We start from the raw sequence: 23,107 nt of genomic DNA, 5'->3' as shown, positions 1-23,107 counted from the left end.
AATTAATCATACAAAATATTAGCAAACTAGGAGTAAAGGGAAAATTCCTAAATTTAATAGTGAACATACAGAGAAAAACCTACAGCTAATATATATATATGATGAGAAACTATAAGCTTTTCCCCTGAGATCAGGAACAAGACTAGGAAAGTCTTCACAACTCCTTTCAACATCTTGCTGTAAGTTCTGGCTAATGTGGTAAGACAAGAAAATGAAATTAAAAATATATAGGTTGAGAGAGAAGAAAAAAAAAAAAAAAACTTGTTTCTTCCATAGATTCCATGACTGACTATGTAAAGAAAATCCCAAATGACTGACCAAAAACAATAAATAAATAAATAAATAAAAATCTCCTGGACTAATAATTTATTATAGCAAGATTGCTGGATACAAAGTTAATATACAAAAGTCAATTCTTGGGCGCCTGGGTGGCTCAGTGGGTTAAGCCGCTGCCTTCGGCTCAGGTCATGATCTCAGGGTCCTGGGATCGAGTCCCACATTGGGCTCTCTGCTCAGCGGGGAGCCTGCTTCCCTCTCTCTCTCTCTGCCTGCCTCTCTGTCTACTGTGACCTCTCTCTGTCAAATAAATAAATAAAATATTTAAAAAAAAAAAAAAAAAAGTCAATTCTTGGGGCACCTGGGTGTTTTAGTTGGTTAAGTGTCTGCCTTCAGTTCAGGTCATGATCCCGGGGTTCTAGAATCAAGTCCTGTATCAGGCTACCTGCTCAGCAGGGAGCCTGCTTCTCCCTCTCCCTCTGCAGCTCCCCCTGCCTGTGCTCATGCTCACATACTCTTTGTCAAATAAATAAAATCTTAAAAAAAAAAAAGTCAACTGTTTCCCTGCATACTAACAATGAAAAATGGGAATTTTAATTAAAAAACATGATGCCATTTATATAAGCATTAAAGTAATGAAGTATTTGGGAATAATTCTAACAAACTATTATAGAATCTGTATGAGAAAAACTATAAAACTCCAATGAAAGAAATCAAAAAAGACATAAATAAATGGACAGATATCCCATGTTCATGGATAGGAAGTCTCAATAGAGTTAAGATGTCAGTTCTTTCCAATTTCATCTAGAGATTTAATGCAATTTCAATAAAAATTCCAGCAAGTTATTTTGTTGATATTGACAAACTCAATCTAAAGTTTATACGGAGATTAAAAAAAAAATGCAGAATAGTCACATAACACAGAAAAGAAGGAAAGAAGAAGAAGAAAAAGGAGGTGGAGAAGGAAAAAATGAGGAAGAAAACCGAAGAACTGACAACACCCAACTTCAAAACTTACTATGAACTATAATGACAGTGTGGTATTCACAAAAGAATAAGCAAAGAGACCACTGGAACAAAATAAAAGCCCCAGAAACAGACCAACACAGAAAATAAATCTTTAACAATGGAGTAAACGCAGATCAATGGAGAATGGATAGTCTTTCCAACAAATGGTGCAGGAAAAACTGGATATTCACATAGAAAATAATGATTAGACGCTGACTCTAAATTTCACAAAAAATAACTCAAAATGGATCATAAATTAAATGTAAAATGTAAGGCTATAAAACATCTAGGAGGGTAGATTTAAGAGAGTAGATCTTATGTGAAGTGCTCTTCCACAATAAAAATAATAAATAAATAGGAATAATAATAATCTTAAATAAATTCTTTCAGAAAGTACTGAGCTCAGAATTGCCTTGGTGCTTAAACCAGAAAATATTCCGAGACAAGAAAAAAACTGCAGACCACAATCCCCTTGTGAAGATAAGTGCCATCAACCCAAACAAAATATAAGCAAATTAAATCTAGCACTATATATACAGAACAATGCAAGTGAAGCTAATGTTAGAATGCACAGTTGGGTTAGCATTCAAAAACCAATCAATGAAATGCACTATATTAATTAATTAATTAATTAATTACTTTTAAAAAGGAGAAAACTCATTTGGATCAGCTCAATAGACACAAAAATAAGACACTGGACAAAATTCAACACTAATTCCTGATTTGAGACTCTCAGCTAACCAGAAATAGAAAGGAACTTCCTCAACATGCTAATGGTATCTGTTTACCAAAAAAATTTTATCTAACATTATATCTAACGGTGAAAATCAGAAAGCTTCCTCCACCAATAAAAACAAAGCAAAGACCATTCTCAACATTTCTAAATGACACTAGATCCAAGGTGAATTCACAAAAGTCAACTGTATTTTCTATACTAGCAATGAATAATTCTTAAATAAAATTTTAAAACAATGCTATAGAAACAAATAAACTATAGAAAAACTAAATGAATTAAAGAAGAGCTAAATAACTGGAGATACACACCATGTACATTGATTAGCAGACTCAATTTTAATTTTAAAAAAAGGTAATTCTCCCAAAATTGATGTATGAATACCACACAATTCCAATAAAGTTTCTATATTCACATGCTGATTCTCCAATTTATATGGAAATACAAAGGTCTCACAATAATAAAACTATCCTAGAAAAAAGGAACAAAGTTGGGTGATTTACATTACCTGTTTTCAAGATTTACTGTGAAAATACATGAATTAAAATAGCGTAGAACTGGCATAAATTATGGTTACATAAATAAACAGAAAAGAATCCAGGGATAGATACACATGTATAGTAATTTACTTTCATAAGAATGCTAAAGTAATACAATGGTGAAATATAGTCATCTTAACAAATAAGAAATATTTGATACTCAAATGGAGCCTAACGAACCTCAAAAAAACTACTCAAACACAAAAATGCACCCAAAATGAATCAAAGACCACTGTGAGTGATAATTGTAAAACTTCTCAAAGAAAACATAGGAGAAAATATTCATGACCTTGAGTAGGCAAAGATTTCTTAGGACATAAAACGTTATGACCATAGAAGAAAAAAATGATAAATTGGTCTTCATAAAAAATTTAAAAATGCTTGCTATTCAAAGATGTTGTTAAACAACCAAGAAGGTAATACATAGATTGGAAATAAATATTTATAATATACATGTCTGACAAAGAACTAGTATCCAGCCTATAGGAAAAAAATTCTTACAAATCAGTAATAAAAAAAACAAACAATTTAATGGTTATTTAAGGACGTGAGAACATGTTCAACATCATTATACTCAAAGAAAACACAAACCAAAACCATTGTAATGGTTAAAATTTAAAGGGCTGCAACATCGCATTTTGGCGATGATATGGAGGAAATTAAGTTTCATATGTTGCTGATAAGATTGTAAAATAATATAACAATTTGGAAAATAGTTTGCAAGTTTCTCATGAACATATACTTATATGATCCAGCAATTCTACTTTTAGGAATTTGGAATAATGGCCCACTACTGTTACAACTCAAATATCCATTAGCAGGTAAATGAAAAAACAGATTGTGTTATATTTAAACAACAAAGTATTACACAAAATAAAAAGGAAGAAACTATTGTGACATAAAGCCACGTTGAACGAATCTCAAAACACAGTACTGAAAGGAAGAAGCCAGGGCCACCTGGCTGGTTCAGTCAGAAGAGTATGTGACTCTTCATCTCAGAGTCATAAATTTGAGCCCCCCATTGGGTATAGAGATGACTTACATAAACAAATAAATAAACTGAAAGAAGAAAGGATATGTGAGGCATCATTCTATTCACATGACTTTCTAGAACAGGCAAAATGACAATCAGATGTTTCCTGAACAGATATCACAATCTCAGATTTCAAGATATAGTACAAAGCTACAGTAATCAAAGCAGTATGGTACTGACACAAAACCCGACACTCAAATCAATGAAACAGAATACAGCGTTCAGAACTAAAGTCACACTTATATGGGCCATTGATCTACAACAAAGGAGGCAAGAATATACAATATGGAAAAGACAGTCTCTTCAACATATGGTGTTAGGAAAATTGGAGAGCTACATGCAGAAGAATAAAACGACAACTTTCTTACACCATACACAAAAATAATCTTGAAGTAGATTAAGAAACTACATGTGAGACCAACCTGAAACTGTAAAACTACTAGAAGACACAGCTGGTAATTTCTTTACATAAGCATAGAAACATTTTTCTAGATATGTCTCCTCTGGCAAGGGAAACAAAAGCAAAATTAAACTACTGGGACTGCACCGAAATAAAAAGCTTCTGCTTAGCTAAGGAAACCATCAGTGAAACAACAGGGCAACCTACTGAATGGGATACAATATTTGCAAAATTATATATCCAATAAGCGGTTAATATCCAAAATATATAAAGAACTGTTATAGCTCAGCACCAAAAAAAAAAAATCCAATTAAAAAATGGACGGAGGACCTAAATAGACACTTCTCCAAAGAAAACATACAGATGGCTGACAGACACATGAAAAGATACTGAACATCACTCATGATCAGGGAAATGCAAATCAAAACCATAATGAGATATCATGTTACACCTGTCAGATGGTTAAAATTAAAAACACAAGATAACGAGTTGGTGAAAATGTGGGGAAAAATAACACGCATTGTTTGACAATGCAAATTGTTGTAGCCATTGTAGAAAACAGTATGGAGGCTCCTCAAAAAATTAAAAATAGAAATGTCAAACAAATATCAAATATAGAAATATCAAATAAACCCATAATTCTACTTCAGGTACTTACTAATTCAAAAAGATACACCACTATATAAACTTTTATATATATATATGTGTATATATATATATATATATAAAAATATATAAACTTGAATTGTTTATAATAGCCAACAGATGGAAGCAACTCAAGTGTCCTATGATAGATGAATGGACAAAGAAGATGTGGGAGATATATCTGTATCTACATCTATAAATATAATGGAAGATAGATAGATACAATGACATATTACTCATCCATAAAGAAAAAAATAAAATCCTGCCATTTGTGACAACATAGATGGACCTAGAGGATACAATGCTAAATGAAATAAGTCAGTCAGAGAAAGATCAATACCATATGATTTCACTCAAATGTGGAATTTAAGAAAAAAATCACCAACAACAATAGAGAAAAATGGTGGTTGCTAGAGGGGAATGGGCAGGGGAATAGTGAAAACAGATAAAAAGGATTAAGAGTACACTTATTATGAAGAGCACCAAGAAAAGCACAGAATTGTTGAATCATTATACTGTGCACCTGAAACTACCATAACACTGTATGTTAATTATATTTTAAAAGAAATTAAGAGAAAAAGAAATTAAGAAAGAGAGAGAGAGAAAGAAAGAGGAAGGGAGGAAGGGAAACAGAATTAAGAGGGAGGACTTGATGTACCAAATGGCAAAACCTGGGTGGCTCAGTGGGTTAAAGCCTCTGCCTTCAGCTCAGGTCATGATCCCAGGGTCCTGGGATCAAGCCCTGCATCGGGCTCTCTGGTCAGCAGGGAGCCTGCTTCCTCCTCTCTCTCTGCCTGCCTCTCTGCCTACTTATGATCTCTGTCTGTCAAATAAATAAATAAAATCTTTTAAAAAATAAAATAAAATAGTGTGGTATGGATATAAGCATATTCACACCCATATATGTATCACACCCTAATATCATTTCCATATATCTTGTAATCATGGAAATGTATAATAGCTGCAGTATGGCTGCAAATACTGAATTGCCTTAAAGTACTACAACCTGGACCTTTTGCATCCACTATATTTTCAGAGCTTCCTTACCAAGTGTATAATTAAAATCACCCTATGTTCAGACTGTAATATTAATAGCCTTACCTTACCATATTACTGATCCCATTGTGGAATAATACCCTAAAGGATACTTGGTGGAGGGATGACATGTTAATCTTCAATAAAACATTTATAACATATCCAGAGGTTAAGCACAGGTTTGGAGAGATCTTAGATAATTAGTTTAGAACACAAAAGTTCATTTTTTCATATTTTTCCCGTCAGCAATAATTTTTAGGAGTACATTTTCTACTTGTTCAAAATCCTTCAACCTACGTCTATATAGTATATTCTGGATGTATTTCAAACTTAATTTCACTTACTGTCAATATTCTGCATAGTACTCAGTCATATTTGAGATACATAGCATTTATGACAAGATATGAGCTTAAACAAGTAATTTATTAATTAACTTTCCTATTTATCAGACTTACTTCCTCAGTACCACAGTCACACGCTTCACCTATCTCCACTTTGCCGTTGCCACAGAGTGCTGCCGCACTTTTTCTCATTCGTGGCTTGTTCTGAAGACATCTGGCACCCATATTTGAAATGAAATTTTCAAAGGCACTCAAACTGCAACTGCTAAACGTCTTCACACCACTTGATCGCCTAGAGGTGAATCCATATAATGTCATTGGCAGTACACTTCCAAAAACACAACTCTATATAATATAAATTACTTTCAAAATGTTAAATTGAATAGGTAATGATAAATGTTTACAACAAGTGCTTAGAGATCAAAATTATTCCTGGGTAGATCATGTGATTTTATTTACTGGGATACATAACCTTATTCAAATAAAATTAAGTACAATTTAATAGTAAAAAATAAACATGCCAATTAGAAAATGGGCACAGACTTGAATAGATCATTATTCAAAAAATACATATAAATGCTCAACAGGAAAATGAAAAGGTGCTCAATATCACTAGTCATCAGGGAATTTCAAATCAAAACCACAATAAGATATCACCACACACTTGTTAAGATGGCTATTATCATTTTAAAAGATCAGATTTGAAAAAAATTAAATTAAATTAAAAGGTCAGATTTGGCAAGGATATGGAGAAATTGGAATCCCTGGCACACTGTTGGTGGGAATGTAAATTGGGGCAGTCACTGTGGAAAACAGTAGAGAAGTTCTTCACAACATTAAAATAGAACTACCATATGATCCCACAATCCCACTTCTGGGTATACTTATAAACTAATTGAAACTAGGATCTCAGTGAGATATCTGCACTCCCATGTTCTTTGCAGCATTATTCACAATAGCAAAGATAGGAAAGCAACCTTAATTTCCATTGACAAATCAATGGATTAAAAAAATGTATATACATGCATATATATGTATATACACCCATATGCAACAACATGGATGAACCATGAGGACATTATGCTAAGTGAAATAAGCCAGTAACAGAAGAAAAACACTGTATGATCTCACATATATATATTTCAAGTAGTTAAACTCATGGATGCAGAGTTTGTACCATGTATAATGGTGGTTGTCAGGGGCTAAGAAGAGGCGGAAATGGGGAGTTATTCAATGGGTATAAAGTTTCAGTTATTCAATATGAGTACATTTTAGAAACCTGCTGTACAACAAGTACCTATAATTAACAATACTGTATTGCACATTTAAATTTTAAGAGAATTCCTGTTAAGCATTCCTACCTCAATAAAAAAAATTAAAAATAGATTAACTTTATTTTATATACATTATTATATTAATTTTGAGTTTCTGGGCATGACTGTATATAAATTCTTACATATAGAGAAAAATACTTATACATGTATATGATGTCTCTTGCCTAGGAATGAAGAAAACCCTGTATCCATTTATGTCAATTCCTGGATATATATCAACAATTCTTCAAACTTCTCTTCTACTCCCTCAGTCTTTCCCCTGACTATTATAAAATTAAGAATCAAATTCTTTGAAAGTTTGAATCTTTTCTGTTTTAATGTTTTTTTCATTATTTATTCACAGGTTTGTAGCACATATATGATAGATGATTCATTAAGTAGTAAGTTGTTTGAGGCAAGAACTTTATCATCTTTATTATTGGTATTACTTATCACAAGTACAGTACTTAGCAAACACAGAATCAATTGTCTATTGATTTTTTATAATAACAAAAAACTTCTATTAAATAGATTATACTGTGCTTGGTTCTGAGCTTTCTCACAGATCTCAGAGAAATTTTATATTAATCAAAATTTTATGTCATTATGTTTACATACCACTAATAAAGACAGCTTCAGAGAATATTTCCGTAAGATGAGTCACTTTCAATATGCAGTAAAACTATATCAGATAAGGAGAAAACTGACATTTATTGAGCACCTATTATTAGCTAGATATTTTAAATACTTGAATATTTAATACACACTACATATCAGGGAGACTGGTTTTGTCACCAACATTCTATAGAAATTGAACTAAAGTTCAGAAAAGCTAAAAACCTCACAAAACTCAGTTTGTAAATTAGCAGGATCAGCATTCACACACAGCTGTTTAAGAATTCAAATTCAGGTACTTTTTTTACCCTCATATTCATCTTTGAACATTACATAATAAAATATTTATTATTAAATATGAATATATTTTTACTATAAATCATAAATTTTGATAATAGTATCACTAAAATTGAAAAGTAAGGAAAATTTTAATCGAAAACTATATAATATTTTGACTCTGGAAACTACCTTAGGTCTATTATATATAATCTTAAGTTATTTACCTTTTTGCTCCCCAAAACAGCAGTTCTTAAGAATATGTGTTCCCAAAGATTACTTGTAATCAAATATACAGAATTTTTTCTATTAATTTTGTTGAGATTTTACATTTTGAATTCTAATGCTATGTTAGTTTTGTTTCCAAATTATTTGTAAAAGCTTACTGAAACTATGATATAACTAGCCTAAGTTCTAGGTTCAGAGACAAAGAAATTGAGTGATAGAAAAAAGTAATGGAAATGGAAAATGCTCTCTACCATTTTTTTGAGGTGAAGGCTAGTACTTGACAGCATTTTGAAAAAAGAAAAATTTATCTTCCCCACTACCCCATTTTCCTTTCAAGGCCTTTCTCTCTTCTACATTTTTTCCCCTAAATTCCTGTTCTCATTGCTCATGTTTTCCCTACTCCTCAAATAAGAGGTAACAGCACAGTGACAAATAACTTAGATGTAACTTTATTACTTACATCCTCACAAGTAATGGACAATGTACAATGTAGCCATCATGATCTCATTTTTCAGATGAGGAAACTGAGTTGGAAAATATAACAAACAAGTGAAAGATTCTAAAGCCCATGTTCCCCTCAATGTATTCCATTCTGAAAAATGATATCTCCTCTTCTTCAATCAAACTTCCATATTTTAATAAAATTGGTCTTAGCAATGAATGAAAAGAAAGCAATATTCATAAAATAATTCAATCTCATTGAATAACTGATAACTCCATGTTCCTTCTAAATATTTTTGCCTTGTAAAATGATGGAACCAGACAGGAGAGCAAACCTTGCCAGCAGTTTTCTCTAGGTTTCTACATTCATAGCTCTTGCCATTTTCCATGCCCCTTTCTTCTTTTCACCTTTGAATTCATTTGTGTGTGCAGACTATCCTAAATGTGAGAGTTTAAGATACAAGCAACCCACATTTAAAAAAGCAGATGGAAATTAAAACATCCAAATACTATGCCAGTAGGATCACTGAATTATAAGAATTAAGTCTGTTCAAATGCATGCTAATGTTCTCTTGCTTTGTGATTCAACTTAATTCTAATATATTTATTGTCTTGTATATGAAGTCATTGTGGAGTACAGAAAATAACAAAGCTTTGGGTTAGATAAACTTGTTAACTAGTAAGAACATTGTGACTTAAGAGGTTTTAAACAAAGTAATTTAACTAAGTCTCAGTTTTCTCTTCTACAAAACAGGGATAATAATACCCATCCACCTCATAGGGTTGTTGTGAAGATTAAATACTATTAAACAAGTAAAGTGCCTAACTGAACTCTCTGGCTTTTATTAAGTGCCCAATGAATCATTGGTGATATTACTGACATCAACTGAAGTTTGGCCGTTAATTAACTGTATATCCATCCAATGTAAAGTCATTTAGGCTTACTACTAAGCAGGGGCTTTAAAAGACACACATTAAATGGAAATAATACTTTCTTATGTACATGCCTCCTTTGAAAATTACTTACAATAATGTATGAGATGTATTGTTATAACGCAAAGTTTTGTAAAAGTAAGGTAATACCTATACGCAAGAGTTTTATAAGAAATTGAAAAACAGGTTGCCCCTGGGTGGCTCAGTGAGTTAAAGCCTCTGCCTTTGGCTCAAGTCATGATCCCAGGGTCTTGGGATCGAGCCCCACATCAGGATCTTTGCTCAGCAGGGAGCCTGTTTCCCCCCCTCTCTCTCTCTGCCTGCCTCTCTGCCTACTTGTGATCTCTGTCAAATAAATAAATAAAATCTTTAAAAAAAACATATGTTTATACACATATATTATTTTTATATAAAGCTAATTTAGATCTAATTTTTAATATAATACATATGTGTACATAAATATGTATGTTAAAGTTGGAGCAGTTATGAAAGAGCATGTTTTCAAAAATTAATGCCTTACTTTCACTTCTGACTTCTCATTGTTCTTCAATTATGAATCGGTCATACTTAGCACAGTCCCTTTGTTGTGGGAAACAAAGGCAAAGAGCTAACTTAAAACTTCCTTACAGTTTGCAGCCTACTGATGGATACCTGAAACATGCAGAGCATGACCTTCCTCAAGGAGTTCATGGTAGCCTTAGTACCTTAATGTTTAAAAGTAACCTTATAGAGACACCTGGGTGGCTCAGTATGTTAAGTCACTGCCTTCGGCTCAGGTCATGATCCCAGGGTCCTGGGATCGAGTCCCGCATCGGGCTTGTTGCTCAGCAGGGAGCCTGCTTCTCTCTCCAGCTCTGCCTGCTTGTGCCCTCATTCTCGCTCTCTCTCTAACAAATAAATAAAGTCTTTAAAAATAAATAAATAATTTTTTTTTTTAAAAAGTAGCCTTATGTTGGCATCAGCTGGCCCCTCAATGTCCTGAAAGCCTTGTTTCCCGATTCCTTGGAGACTTGTGCCATCCCTAACCCCCACTAATTAAAAAGTACATAGTCAATCCTTACAATCCCAGTATAGCCCTTTCTGCCCACCAGTCCTGCCCCATGAGTAAGGAAGGGGTGAAGTTCTAGGCAGGAGAGAGAGGAGGCCCCTGATTTCCCTAACTGGGCTCTGGAACTATCTCTGGCAAGTGTAAACAGCTGAGAGAGCTGAGCAAAAGATAAGGGAACAAATCAAGAATCTCATGACCCAAGCTTCCCAGTCAGTTCTCAATGAAAAGATTGCCCCTAAAAGCCCTCAGCAGCAACCCATTCGGGACTCTTCTCACCCTAGAGAGATTTTTCTTTCCTTTCTGCTCTCGCCTTCACTCAATAAACTTTCACTTCACTTCACCCTTTTGTGTCTGCAAGAGTCGTTCTTTGACTCTGTGAGACAAGAACTCTGCAATCCTGCAACACTTTCTCACAAATATAAAATGTAGAACACTATATAAACCTGGGGCAGGAGTTAAGATGGCAGAAGAGTAGGGAGACCCTAAGCTTGCCTCATTCCTCAAACACAACTGGATAATTATCAAATTCTGAACACACAGAACTCAATCTGAAGTCTGAGAGAACAAAACTGCAAGTCTGCAAGTAGAAAAGCAAGCACCTTTGGAAGACAGGAGGTGCAGAGAGTTGATATGGGAGAGATATAACTTGGGTACTTTGCAAGGGAGGTAGTCCTGCTTAGGGACACTACTGCAAAGCATTACAAGCAGCAGAGCACAAACCTGAAATATTAGACATCGCCACTACCAAGATTGTCCCCGGCTTAAAGGTGCTCAGGTGGCAAAGAGCAGCAGAAGCCCAGGAGTAGACAAGGTGGTCTGAGGATTCCCTGGGTTGCAAGGAGAACAGGTGACATGTATGTGCTGCACTGTTTTCAGGCATGGGAATGGGGACTCCGGCTGAGGGCAGCCAGCCTAGGTGCTGGCTCTCTGCTCCGCGTTGCCATGAACTCTGAACTGCTGCACAGTTATGGGGCTGCTTTCTTGGCAGAGGCTGACAACAGGAAACATGAAGTGAGACCTTCCCCCTACAGAATCAGTGCAGGTCCACACCAGGGAAGTCCCTAAAATTTGGAGTTTTGAAACGCAGTCATACTCCAGAAATAAAATAGTTCAGACACAGGCAAGGTGAAGGCAGGGATCTGAGGGCAGCTGGGAACACAACTGATTATTCTTCTGGAGGGCTTCCTGGGGAGTTGGAAGCATAAACGCTCAGCGCTGGTTCTAGAGTGCAGGGTTTGGGGGGACAGGGCTCTGTCATTTTCATCCTGCCCATCAACACTGAAAGCCTTCAGGGAGCAAAACAGAGCCACCTAGTGGAGGCCAGAGCCCTGCACCACCACCACCACCCCTCCCCCCCACCCCTCGCCCCCTAGAGAGACATCTCCACTAGGGCAAGTCCACCTGAGAATCAGGGCAACAGGGTCCCTCCCCAGAAGACCAGTACAAACAAACATCTTGCACACACCAAGTCTACTGATTTTAGAGTGCTGCAAAGCTTCAGCTCTAAAAGAAACAGGATCTAGCTTCCTTTTTACTTTTATTTTGTATTATTATTATTTTTCATTTTTTCATTTTTAATTCATTTTTTGTTTTTTATTGTTTTTTAATTTTTATTTATATTTTATATTTTTTGTTTGTTTGCTTGTTTGTTTATTTATTTACTTTTAGATGGAACTTCTTTTAACAAGCTGACCAAAACACACCCAGGATCTAATTTTGTTGTTGTTATTGTTATTTTTTCTACTTTTCTTTTCTGGACAAAATGAAAAGATGGAGAAATTCATCTCAAAAGAAACAACAGGAAGTAGCACGCATGGCCAGATATATGAATCCAGATATAAGTAAGATGTTTGAACTAGAAATTGGCAAGATATACTCTGTGCTGAATGGGAGAAATATGCAGCCAAGAATACTTTATCCAGCAAGGCTGTCATTCAGAATAGAAGGAGAGATAAAGAGTTTCTCAGAAAAACAAAAACTAAAGGAGTTCATGACCACTAAACCAGCCCTGCAAGCAATATTAAGGGGACCCTTGAATAGGGGGGAAAAAAGACCAAAGCAACAAAGACAAAAAAGGGCCAGAGAACATCACAAGAAACATCAACTCCATAGGTAACACAATGGCACTAAGTTCAAATCTTTCAGTAATCACTCTGAATGCAAATGGAATAAATGTCCCAGTCAAAAAACGCAGGGTATCAGAATGTATTTAAAAAAAAAAAAAAAGCAAGATCCATCTTTATGCTACCTGCAAGAGACACATTTTAGACTTAAAGACACCAGCAGATTGAAAATGGGAGCTGGAGAATCATCTATCATGCTAATGGACATCAAAAGAAAGCCAGGAGGAGTTAAGATGGAGAAATAGGGGGACCCTGACTTTCCTTGTCCTTTGAACAGAGCTGTATTGATGTCAGATCACTTGGAACACCCAGGAAATCCATCTGAGGATTGGAAGAAGGATCTCAACAGCTGGAGGGAGATAGCATGGCAGCTGTGAGGTGTGTGGAAGTGAATTGTGGGAGAAAAAAGTGCTCTGCTGAGGAGGGGAGGGAACTCTTTCCATGGGGAGAGAAAGGGAGAAGAGTTAAGAGAGTGCGGCCTTGGGTTCACACAAGAAGACTTCTAGGGACCAGAGGTCAAGGACCCAGGGGAACTAGTGTGGCAGGTTTTTCTGCAAACAGTGTGGAGCGCAACCTCTCAGGTTTTAGAAATGCAAGACTTTTGCCAGATTGAAACTGTGGCCTGTGCTTCTGGGGAGGAAGAGGACAGTGGCCAGAGACCACACAAAGTGGTGTAGGAATCTGCAAGATGCACTGAGAGAAATTGTTTTCCTTCCTGGATTACACTTGGAAAAGACTATACTGCCACACTAGTGGCAATCCTTATATCAGACAAACTAGATTTTAAGCCAAAGATTGTACTAAAGAGATGAAGAAGGACACTATATCATAATAAAAGGGTATATCCAACAAGAAGATCAAACAACTATAAATATTTATGCCCCCGGTGTGGGAGCAGCCAGCTATATAAATCAATTAATAACAAATTTAAAGTCATCTGTAGTAATACGATATGACTGGGGGGATTTAACACCCCACTCAGAGCAATGGACAGATCAATAATTGGAAATAAGGGCTTTAAATGACTCACTGAACCAAATGGACTTAACAGATATATTCAGAGCATTTCATCCTAAAGCAGCAGAACACACATTCTTTTTGAGTGTACATGGAACATTCTCCAGAACAGATCACATACTGGGTCACAAATCAGCCCTCAAGAAGTACAAAAAGACTGAGATCATACCATGCATATTTTCAGACCACAGTGCTATGAAACTCAAAGTCAACCACAAGAAAAAATGTGGAAGGACCACAAATACATGGAAGTTAAAGAACATCCAATCAAAGAATGAATGGGTCAACCAGGAAATTAAAGAAGTACTTAACATATATGGAAGCAAATGAAAATTAAAACATGACAGTCTAAAACCTCTGGGATGCACCAAAGCTGGTCCAGAGGGAAGTATAGTAATACAGGCCTTTTTCAAGAAGCAAGAGAAGTCAAATACTAAATACCTAAATTTACACCTACAAGAGCAAGAAAAGAAACAGAAAATAAAGCCTAAATCCAGGAGGAGAGGGAAAACAATAAAGATTAGAGCAGAAATCAATGAGATAGAAAACAGAAAAACAGTAGAACAGTAGATCAATGAAACCAAGAGCTGGTTCTTTGAAAGATTAGCAAGACTGCTAAACCCCTAGCCAGACTTATCAAGCAGAAAAGAGAAAGGACCCAGATTTTAAAAATCATGAATCAAAGAGGAAATATCCCAACCAACACTGCATAAATAAAAACAATCATAAGAGAATACTTTAAAAAAAATTATATGCCAACAAACTGGGCAACCTGGGAGCAATGGACAAATTCATAGAAACTTACAAACTACCAAAACTGAGCCAGAAAGAAATAAAAAATTTGAACAGGTCCAAAACCAGCAAAGAAATTGAATCAGTAATCAAAAATCTACCAACAAACAAAGTCCTATCCAGATGGTTTCCCAGGAGAATTCTACCAGACATGTAAAGAGTTAATACATACTCTTCTGAAACTGTTCCAAAAAACAGAAATGGAAGGAAATCTTCCAAACTCATTCTACAAAGCCTGCATTACCTTGATTCCAAAACTAGACAAAGGCCCACTAAAAAGGAGAATTAATAATGTCCAATAACCCTGATGAATATGGAAGCATAAGTTCTCAATAAAATACTAGCAAAGCAAATTCAACATTACATTAAAAGGATTATTCACCATAACCAAATGAGATTTTTTTCCCTTGGCTGCAGGGGAGGTTTAACACCCACAAATCAATCAATGTGATACACCACATTAAAAAAAGAAAGGTTAAGAACCATATGATGCTCTCAATAGATGCAGAAAGAACATTTGAAAAAAATACAAAATCCTTTCATGATAAAAACCCTCAACAAAGTAGGGATGGATGGAACATATCTCAACATCATAAACACAATATAAGAAAAACCAATGGTTAATTTTTTCCTCAATGGGGAAAAACTGAGAGGCCTTCCCCTACAGTTAGGAACAAGACAAGGATGTTCACTCTCACCATTATTATTTAACATAGTACTGAAATTCTTAGCCTCAGCAATCATACAACAAAAAGAAAAAAAAAAAACCATCCAAATTGGCAAGGAAGAAGTCAAACTTTCACTCCTCACAGATGACATGGTGAAAACACAAAGGATGCCACCAAAATATTACCAGAACCTATCCATGAATTCAGCAAAGTTGCAGGATATAAAATCAATGTGCAGAAATCTGTTGCATTTCTATACTTCAATAATGAAGGAGCAGGAAGAGAAATCAAGGGATCAATCCCATTTGCTGTTACACCAAAAACAGTAAGACACCTAGGAATATATCTAACTAAAGAAGTAAAAGATCTAGGGGTACCTGAGTGGCTCAGTTGATTAAGCATCCAACTCTTGATTATAGCTCAAGTCATGATCTTATAGGTTGTTAGACCCAACCCTGTGTCAGGCTCTGTGCTTATGGCGGGGGGGGCAGGGGGGGAGTCTGCTTGAAGATTCTCTCCCTCTACATCTCCCGCCACATGTGTGTTCTCTCCCTCTCTCTCTCAAATAAATAAATAAATCTTTTTTAAAAAAAGAAGAAGAAGAAGCAAAAGATCCCTACTCTCAAAACTATAGAACACTTATGAAAGAAATTGAGGAGGACACAAAGAAATGAAAAAACATTCAATGGTCATGGATTAGAAGAACAAACATTGTTAAAATGTCTATACTACCCAAAGCAATATACACATTTAATGCTATCGCTATCAAAATACCACCAGCATTTTTCACAGAAATAGAACAAACAATCTCGAAATTTGTATGGAACTACAAAAGACCCCAAATAGCCAAAGCAGTTCTGAAAAAGAAAACAAAACTGGAGGCATCACGATTCCAGATTTCAAGCTATATTACAAAGCTGTAGTCATCAGGACAGTATGGTACTGGCATAAAAATAGACACACAGATGAATGGAACACCACAGAGAAATCAGAAGTGGACCCAAAACTATATGGTCAGCTAATCCTCAACAAAGAAAGAAAGAACATCCAATAGAAAAAAGACAGTCTCTTCAACAAATGACGTTGGTAAAACTGGACAGCAACATGCAAAAGAATGAAACTGGACTACTTTCTTACAGCATACCCAAAAATAAATTCAAAATGGGTTAAAGACCTTAATGTGAGAATGGAAACCATGAAAATCCTAGAGGAAGGCAGAAATGTCTTTGACTTAGTCCATAGCAACTTCTTAATAGACATTCACCACAGGCAAGGGAAACAAAACAAAAAATGAACTATCAGGACTTCAAGTAAAAAGCCTCTGCACAGCAAAGCAAACAATCAACGAAACTAAAAGGTAACATATGGAATGGGAGAAGATATTTGCAAATGACATATCTGATAAAAGGTTAGTATTCAAAATGTATAAAGACTTTACTTATCAAAGTCAATACCTAAAAAATAAATAACCCAGTTAAGAAATGGGCAGAAGACATGAACTGACACTGTTCCAAAAAAGACATCCATACGGCTAACAGACAGATGAAAAAATGCTCAACACCACTTATCATTATCAAAATAAAAATTAAAACCATTATGAGATACCATCTCAAACCTGTCAGAATGGCTAAAACCATAGGTGTTGGCCAGAATGCAGAGAAAGGGGAACCCTCTTACCCTTCTGGTGGGAATGCAAACTGGTATAGCCACTCTGGAGAACAGTATGGACCTTTGTCCAAATGTTAAAAATAGAGCTACCCTATGACCCAGCAATTGCATTTCTAGGTATTTATCAAAAAGATACAAAAATAGTGATTCAAAAGGATACATGTGCCCCAAAATTTATAGCAGCATTATCAACAACAGCCAAACTATGGAGAAAGCGCAAACGTCCATAAACTGTTGAATGGGTAAAGGAAATGAATGTGTATATATACAATGAAATATTACTCAGCCAACAAAAAGAATGTAATCTTGCCATTTGCAATCACTTGGATGGAGCTGGAGTGTATTATGCTAAGTAAAATAAGACAGTCAGAGAAAAGCAAATACCCTATGACCTCACACATATGTTGAATTTAACAAAGAAAACAGATGAACGTATGGGAAGGGAGAAAAGAAAAAAAAAGAGAGAGGGAAACAAGCTGTAAGAGACTCTTAACAATAGAGAACAAACTGAGGGTTGATGGAGTGAGATGAGTGGAGGATGGGTTAGATGGGTGATTGGTATTAAGGGGAACACTTGTGAATGATGAGCACTGAGTGCTGCACCTAAGTGATGAATCACTCCAAAAACCAGTATTGCAGTGTTTGTTAACCACCTAAAAAATTTTTTTTAATGCAACAGAAACAAATCAAAATAAAAATAAAATTTAAAAAAATTATTTGTAATGAAGTTCAATAAAGTTCTGACATTTCCTGCAATAAATACTTTTGTTGTCTTAAAAAATATAAAGTCTATTTTGTCTGATAGAGCTACTGCTACTCCAGACTATTTTAGCTTCCATTTGCATGTAATATCTCTCTCCAAACCTTCACTTTCAGTTTGTGTGTGTTTTTTTTTCTGTTGTAGGCAGCATACAGATGGGTCATGTTCTTTTATCCATCCTGCCACTCTATTCTGACAGGTATTTAACAATCCTCACTAGGAGATTTCACAAAATACAGTCTCATTCCCTTGCTAATGTATCTTTGCAATTGGGTTTGTTATCTTTGACTGTTCTTAATGGTATATCTCTTTCCAACTCTCTTATACTTAAACTTTCAGGTTTATATTTTGTAGTACTTGGTCCATTTACAGCTAATTAGTGCTATAAGTAAACACTAAATTTTTCACTTCAAATATTTAAAACAAAATAAACATAATCAATAAACCTTACTTTTAAATAAACTTACATAGCTTCTGGATTCATTATGCAAATTGCTCCTGAACAGTGACATTTCTTTGTGTCATCATATGACATTCCCAGACTGAGTCCGAGCATCTGCGTAACAATAATGGAAAATGCCTCCAAAGTTATCTCCTTGGGGTACTACATTAACAAAAACAAAATTTCAAATGAAAGACAAATCATTAAAAGGTGATAAAAAGTGATAATTTTCTAATTTTGAACATATTTATTATTTTATCAAATATTTAAGGATAGAAAATATAGCTCTTTGGACAGGTGAAAAGCTGAAGTTCTTCTTATGAAATTTTATTGAGAAATAAGCAAATTGAGTCTATGCCAAGCTTTATCATGATTTAACAACAAAATACCTAATATAATTCCTAAGTACCTATCACAACAATATAGAAGAGCTGTTTTTCATTATATCTTTTGGCTACATGGACCACGATCTTCAATTTACCTAATTTCTTACAATAGCTCTTATACACATTTAGAATAGTCCACATGATATTCTGCTTCCCAGCACATGAAATGGCCACAAAACCAGATTGCTCAGTTCAAGTGTGCTATCAGTTTCCTAATGGGATTCTCCATGACTCCATAACTCATATCAGGAGAAACAACAGAAAGACTCTCAAGGTAGCATTCTTGTATAATACCACTCACATATTTAACAAGTGCCGAGATAACTTCCATGCCAAGGAGAAATGTGATGCTGGTAATTCATGATGAGCAGTAATATCATGATTTCTCCAGTTATGACCAAATCTGGCATCGAATAAAGTAGAGGTGAGGACAGGTTGTGAGGAAGATCAGGGCACTTCACTGCTCCAATGACAAGCTCTAGTAAAAATTTACAGTTCAACTGGATTGTTAATAGTACTAGAGGATACATATTATGAGAAATATAAAGGGAAAGCTGTGAACAAGCAACTGAGAATGCAAATAGGCAGTTGTAAGCCTCTGAAGCAGCACTGGAGTAATTCCCCATCTCCTATAGTAGTTGGATGGACATGGCTGAGGACCATGCACAAAGCATAAGGACTGCAGGGCTACAGCACTAACTTAATTCTCAAATCCTACCAGATTTGGTAGGGAAGGTGTTAAAATCTGAAACTTGGTAAAGGAACAACTGGAGTGACATGGAGAAATATACTTGGATTTTCTTTTCCAGCATAGGAAGCCTCCCTCCAAACAATATGAGAATGAGAGAGCCCCATCAAAAATAAGTTTTGATAACAATACTTAGGTCATTTGTCTCACCAACTCTCGTGGCCTCCTGGTCTGTATTAAGAATTAAATCACAACAGTAGTGATATTACCAAGATGGCATCATAGGTTATTCCCAATTTCACTGCCCCCTCGCAACAAGAACTAACACTACTCTTGGACAGAAACTACTCTGAAGATCCTAGAACATGGAGGTCAGACCGAAGCACTCCCTGCACTACAGAAAACAAAACAGACCACATTAGAAGGGTAAGAAGAGCAGCTACCACCTACTACCCTACCAGGGTGGACATCCCGCTCCCCCAGGATTTTAGATGACTTCTTAGGAGTGCCCAGTCTGATTTGCCCTCATAAGAAGCACAGACAATGCTACATGAATTGAACATGGGAAATCTGTGACAGAGAAGAATGGAAGGACTCAAAACAATGAACACTCAGATCTTGGCAGACCAAGTTCTCACCCACAGCACCCAAAAAGTAGTCCCAACCAGCAGTTTTACCTTTCTGTAGAACTAAGACATAATGCAGTCTGACCAGGGAACCCACTGAACAGTAGGTCTTCCTGATTCGAGTCATCAAAGAGCCTTGCCGTTGAAGCCTGGTCTGTCCCCCAACCCCACCCAGGTAGGGGGTTGAATCATAACCCTCCCCATGTTGAGTGCACCTTCTGGTGCCACCTAACCAGAAGTCAGGTCATAATACCTAGAAGCTGCATAGCTCAACAATATTCAAGTGGAGTGTACCGTAGGAATAGCTATTGTCCACAAAGCAAAACCAGTGGTACCTTTCAGCCAGGAACTTGGGGTACATGTCAGCTTAAGACCACAGATAGCCTTCCTGGGCTTAAAGTCAGTTCTTCCCAGACAGGGAAGATGATTCATACCCCTTCCATGGCTGCATGTAGCTCCTGGCCCTGCCCAACCATACAGCTTAACTGCAAATATCTAAGAGGCTGCTTAGAAAAGGCTCTCCTGCTCTGCCCAAGAATGGGATTTAATTTTCAGCCCTATTGACTGCTGAATGTAGCTCCTGGCCCTAACTGAACAGAAAACCTAGCTGGTACCTCTGATAGCTGTGTAGCTCAGCATCTCTTGAACAGAGAGAAAGGCAACAGTGATTATCCATAAGGCAAAGCCAATGGCGCCATTTGACTGTGGAACTTAGGGTACAGGTCAGTTTGAGTCAAGACCACAAAGCCAGCTGATTCTCATTCTCTACTTTTGCAGAGAAACTAATTTGCAGTCCTGCCCATTGCTAAATACCTACTTCAGCCAGCCTAGACCAGAGAACCTAACCAGTGTACATGGGAAACTGCATAGGCCCTTATAGTGACACATGAATGGAGAGCAAAGTCCATGGCTTTCCCCATTTTCAGAACAAAACCACTGTCCTATCTAGCCAAGAATTCAGTGTACGATATTGCCTGTTTTGTGTCCCCAAACAATGGGCCATACAGGATTTGGGGTACATTCTGCTATCCTGCCATGTCAGGGTAGCTAAATCATAGTCCATCTCCTGCTGAGTAAGTACCTGTCCTACCCATCTAGAAAGCCTGATGAATGAACCCAGGCAAGGGCTAAGCATCTCCCACACCCTCACTTGGGAAGAGAACCAAGCCAGCCATCCTATCCAACAGTTACCAGCTGGCAGCAATTCCATCCCCAACCCCAGAGCTCAGGCAGTAGACTCACCCAAAAATAGACCCTGAGAGCAAGCTTCACCTTCCCCAGGGCATTACCAGTGGTCATGTCTTGAAACCCAAACTGAGCTGACTGATAATGAACTGTCTCTGCAAAAGCAAATCTGTAAAGTCTGGAAGAGGAGACCACTTACTCAAATGCAGATATACCAACAGAGGGTCCTAGATGGCAACCTAGGAAGGCCCTGAACTCATCTTTTCCAAAGACATACCCAATCTATGCCTACCTATAGAGCAATTCCTCCTGAAAAAGAACTAAGGGCACATTAAACAGCTTCTGGACAACACAGGATAGAGGAAACACATAGAGAAATGAAGGAGATACGGAGACACAAAAATGACGGGAACACCACCCCTGATTCTATAGGCTAGAGTGTGGGAGGATAGCACTGAGGGACTGTGAGCAGATTCATTCTTAAAAGGCAGAATTTAAAAGGGAAACTAGAATACAAAGGAACTAACCCTCCACCAAATGGTGGAGAATCAGAGAGGCTGACACCACTATTTACATTATCCTGTTGGCTTGATAGTGTTGGGTCCCCCCAAAACAGGGTACCCCAATAATGGGTCCATGATTAAAGGAGCGAGACTGATACAAAGCGAAGGTCAAGCAAAGCTTTATTTCGCGCCAAGCATCAGGAATCAAACGGACTGGTAGGGTCCATCTTCTATGAAGAGACGATGACGACGACCCCGACAAGGCCGCTCCCAAGCAGGGCACTCCGGGCAAGGCCGCTCTGGATGAGGCCACTCCCCAGATGAGGCCACTCCAGATGAGGCCACTCCGGAGGAGGCCGCTCTCTGGACAGGCCGCTGCTCTGGCGAGGCCACTCCAACAATGCTGCTCCCCAGAAGGGGGCTGCTCTGGCAAGGCCACTCCCCGGAAGGGGGCTGCTCTGGCAAGGCCACTCCCCGGAAGGGGGCTGCTCTGGCAAGGCCACTCCCCGGAAGGGGGCTGCTCTGGCAAGGCCACTCCCGACGACTCTTACAGCTCTTACTGACAGCTCTTACTGACAGCTCCTACAGCTCTTACAGCTCTTACTGCTCCAGTGAGACTGCCCCTACTAGCCTCGCAAACCAACTTTTATAGAGGCACTTTTAGCCGGGCTATACACAGGTAGCCAATGAGATTGCAATACACAGAGAAAACTGCACAGTCATGCTAGATCTGCCACACACAAAAAAACTGCTAGGTTACACACGGGCGGCCAATTGAATTTCAATTTACCCTAGTAGATATATGCTTGCCCCTCTGATTGGATGTCTTCACCTGGCCTGGCCTGACCCGCCCTTGTATCTAGGCTTTGCAAGGAAGTTCTTCTGGGAGGGGCAGGGTCAGTCTAAGTTCACTGCAACAATATGGCTCCCTCTGATTAAGTAGGCCCTTACAGATAGCACAGATGGAAGCAAAATTCAGGCACTTTAGCCTACCCCCTTACCCAACCCTGGGCCCCTAGCCAACACCAGCCCTGGACACTCTGGAATACAGGGAGGACAAAAGTGCCACAGAGCCACTATAACAACTAGAATATAAAGGAACCAGCCCTAGAATTCTATCAAGTGTCCAGGGAGCTGTGGAAAACTCTAAAGGGCCAGAGGGGCAGGTGAGTACCATTGCTTACATTCCTCCTCCACCTTGATAGCACAGACAAAAGCAGAGTCAGGGCATCCTAGCAAGCCCAGTGCCTGGGATTCTGGCCCACACCAGACCCAGTGCTGCCCCCAGTAAAGCCTCACAGTGGGGCCCCAGTGTGGCATACACAGGGAAATCCTTGGACAGTGCTTGCAATAGTGCCAACCATCTCACCAAGATGACATATGTA

At 37.3% G+C, this 23,107-nt stretch overlaps 1 protein-coding gene across 1 annotated transcript in view; it reads right to left on the bottom strand.

Moving 5' to 3' along the window:
- ADAM32 (ADAM metallopeptidase domain 32) overlaps positions 1 to 23,107 on the bottom strand; it is a gene marked incomplete at both ends in the record, with an annotated part of 188,452 nt that overhangs the window by 95,003 nt on the left and 70,342 nt on the right. Inside the window, 2 exons of the mRNA XM_080796289.1 lie at positions 6,125 to 6,302; positions 18,360 to 18,496. Coding sequence (XP_080652415.1) covers positions 6,125 to 6,302; positions 18,360 to 18,496 — 315 coding nt within the window. The remainder of the gene's footprint in view (positions 1 to 6,124; positions 6,303 to 18,359; positions 18,497 to 23,107) is intronic.

Source organism: Martes martes (assembly GCF_963455335.1).
Source record: "Martes martes genome assembly, chromosome: 2".
NCBI classification, from domain to species: domain Eukaryota; kingdom Metazoa; phylum Chordata; class Mammalia; order Carnivora; family Mustelidae; genus Martes; species Martes martes.
The sequence above is the reverse complement of the archived record's forward strand: the minus strand, read 5'-3'. Positions and strand labels throughout refer to the sequence as shown.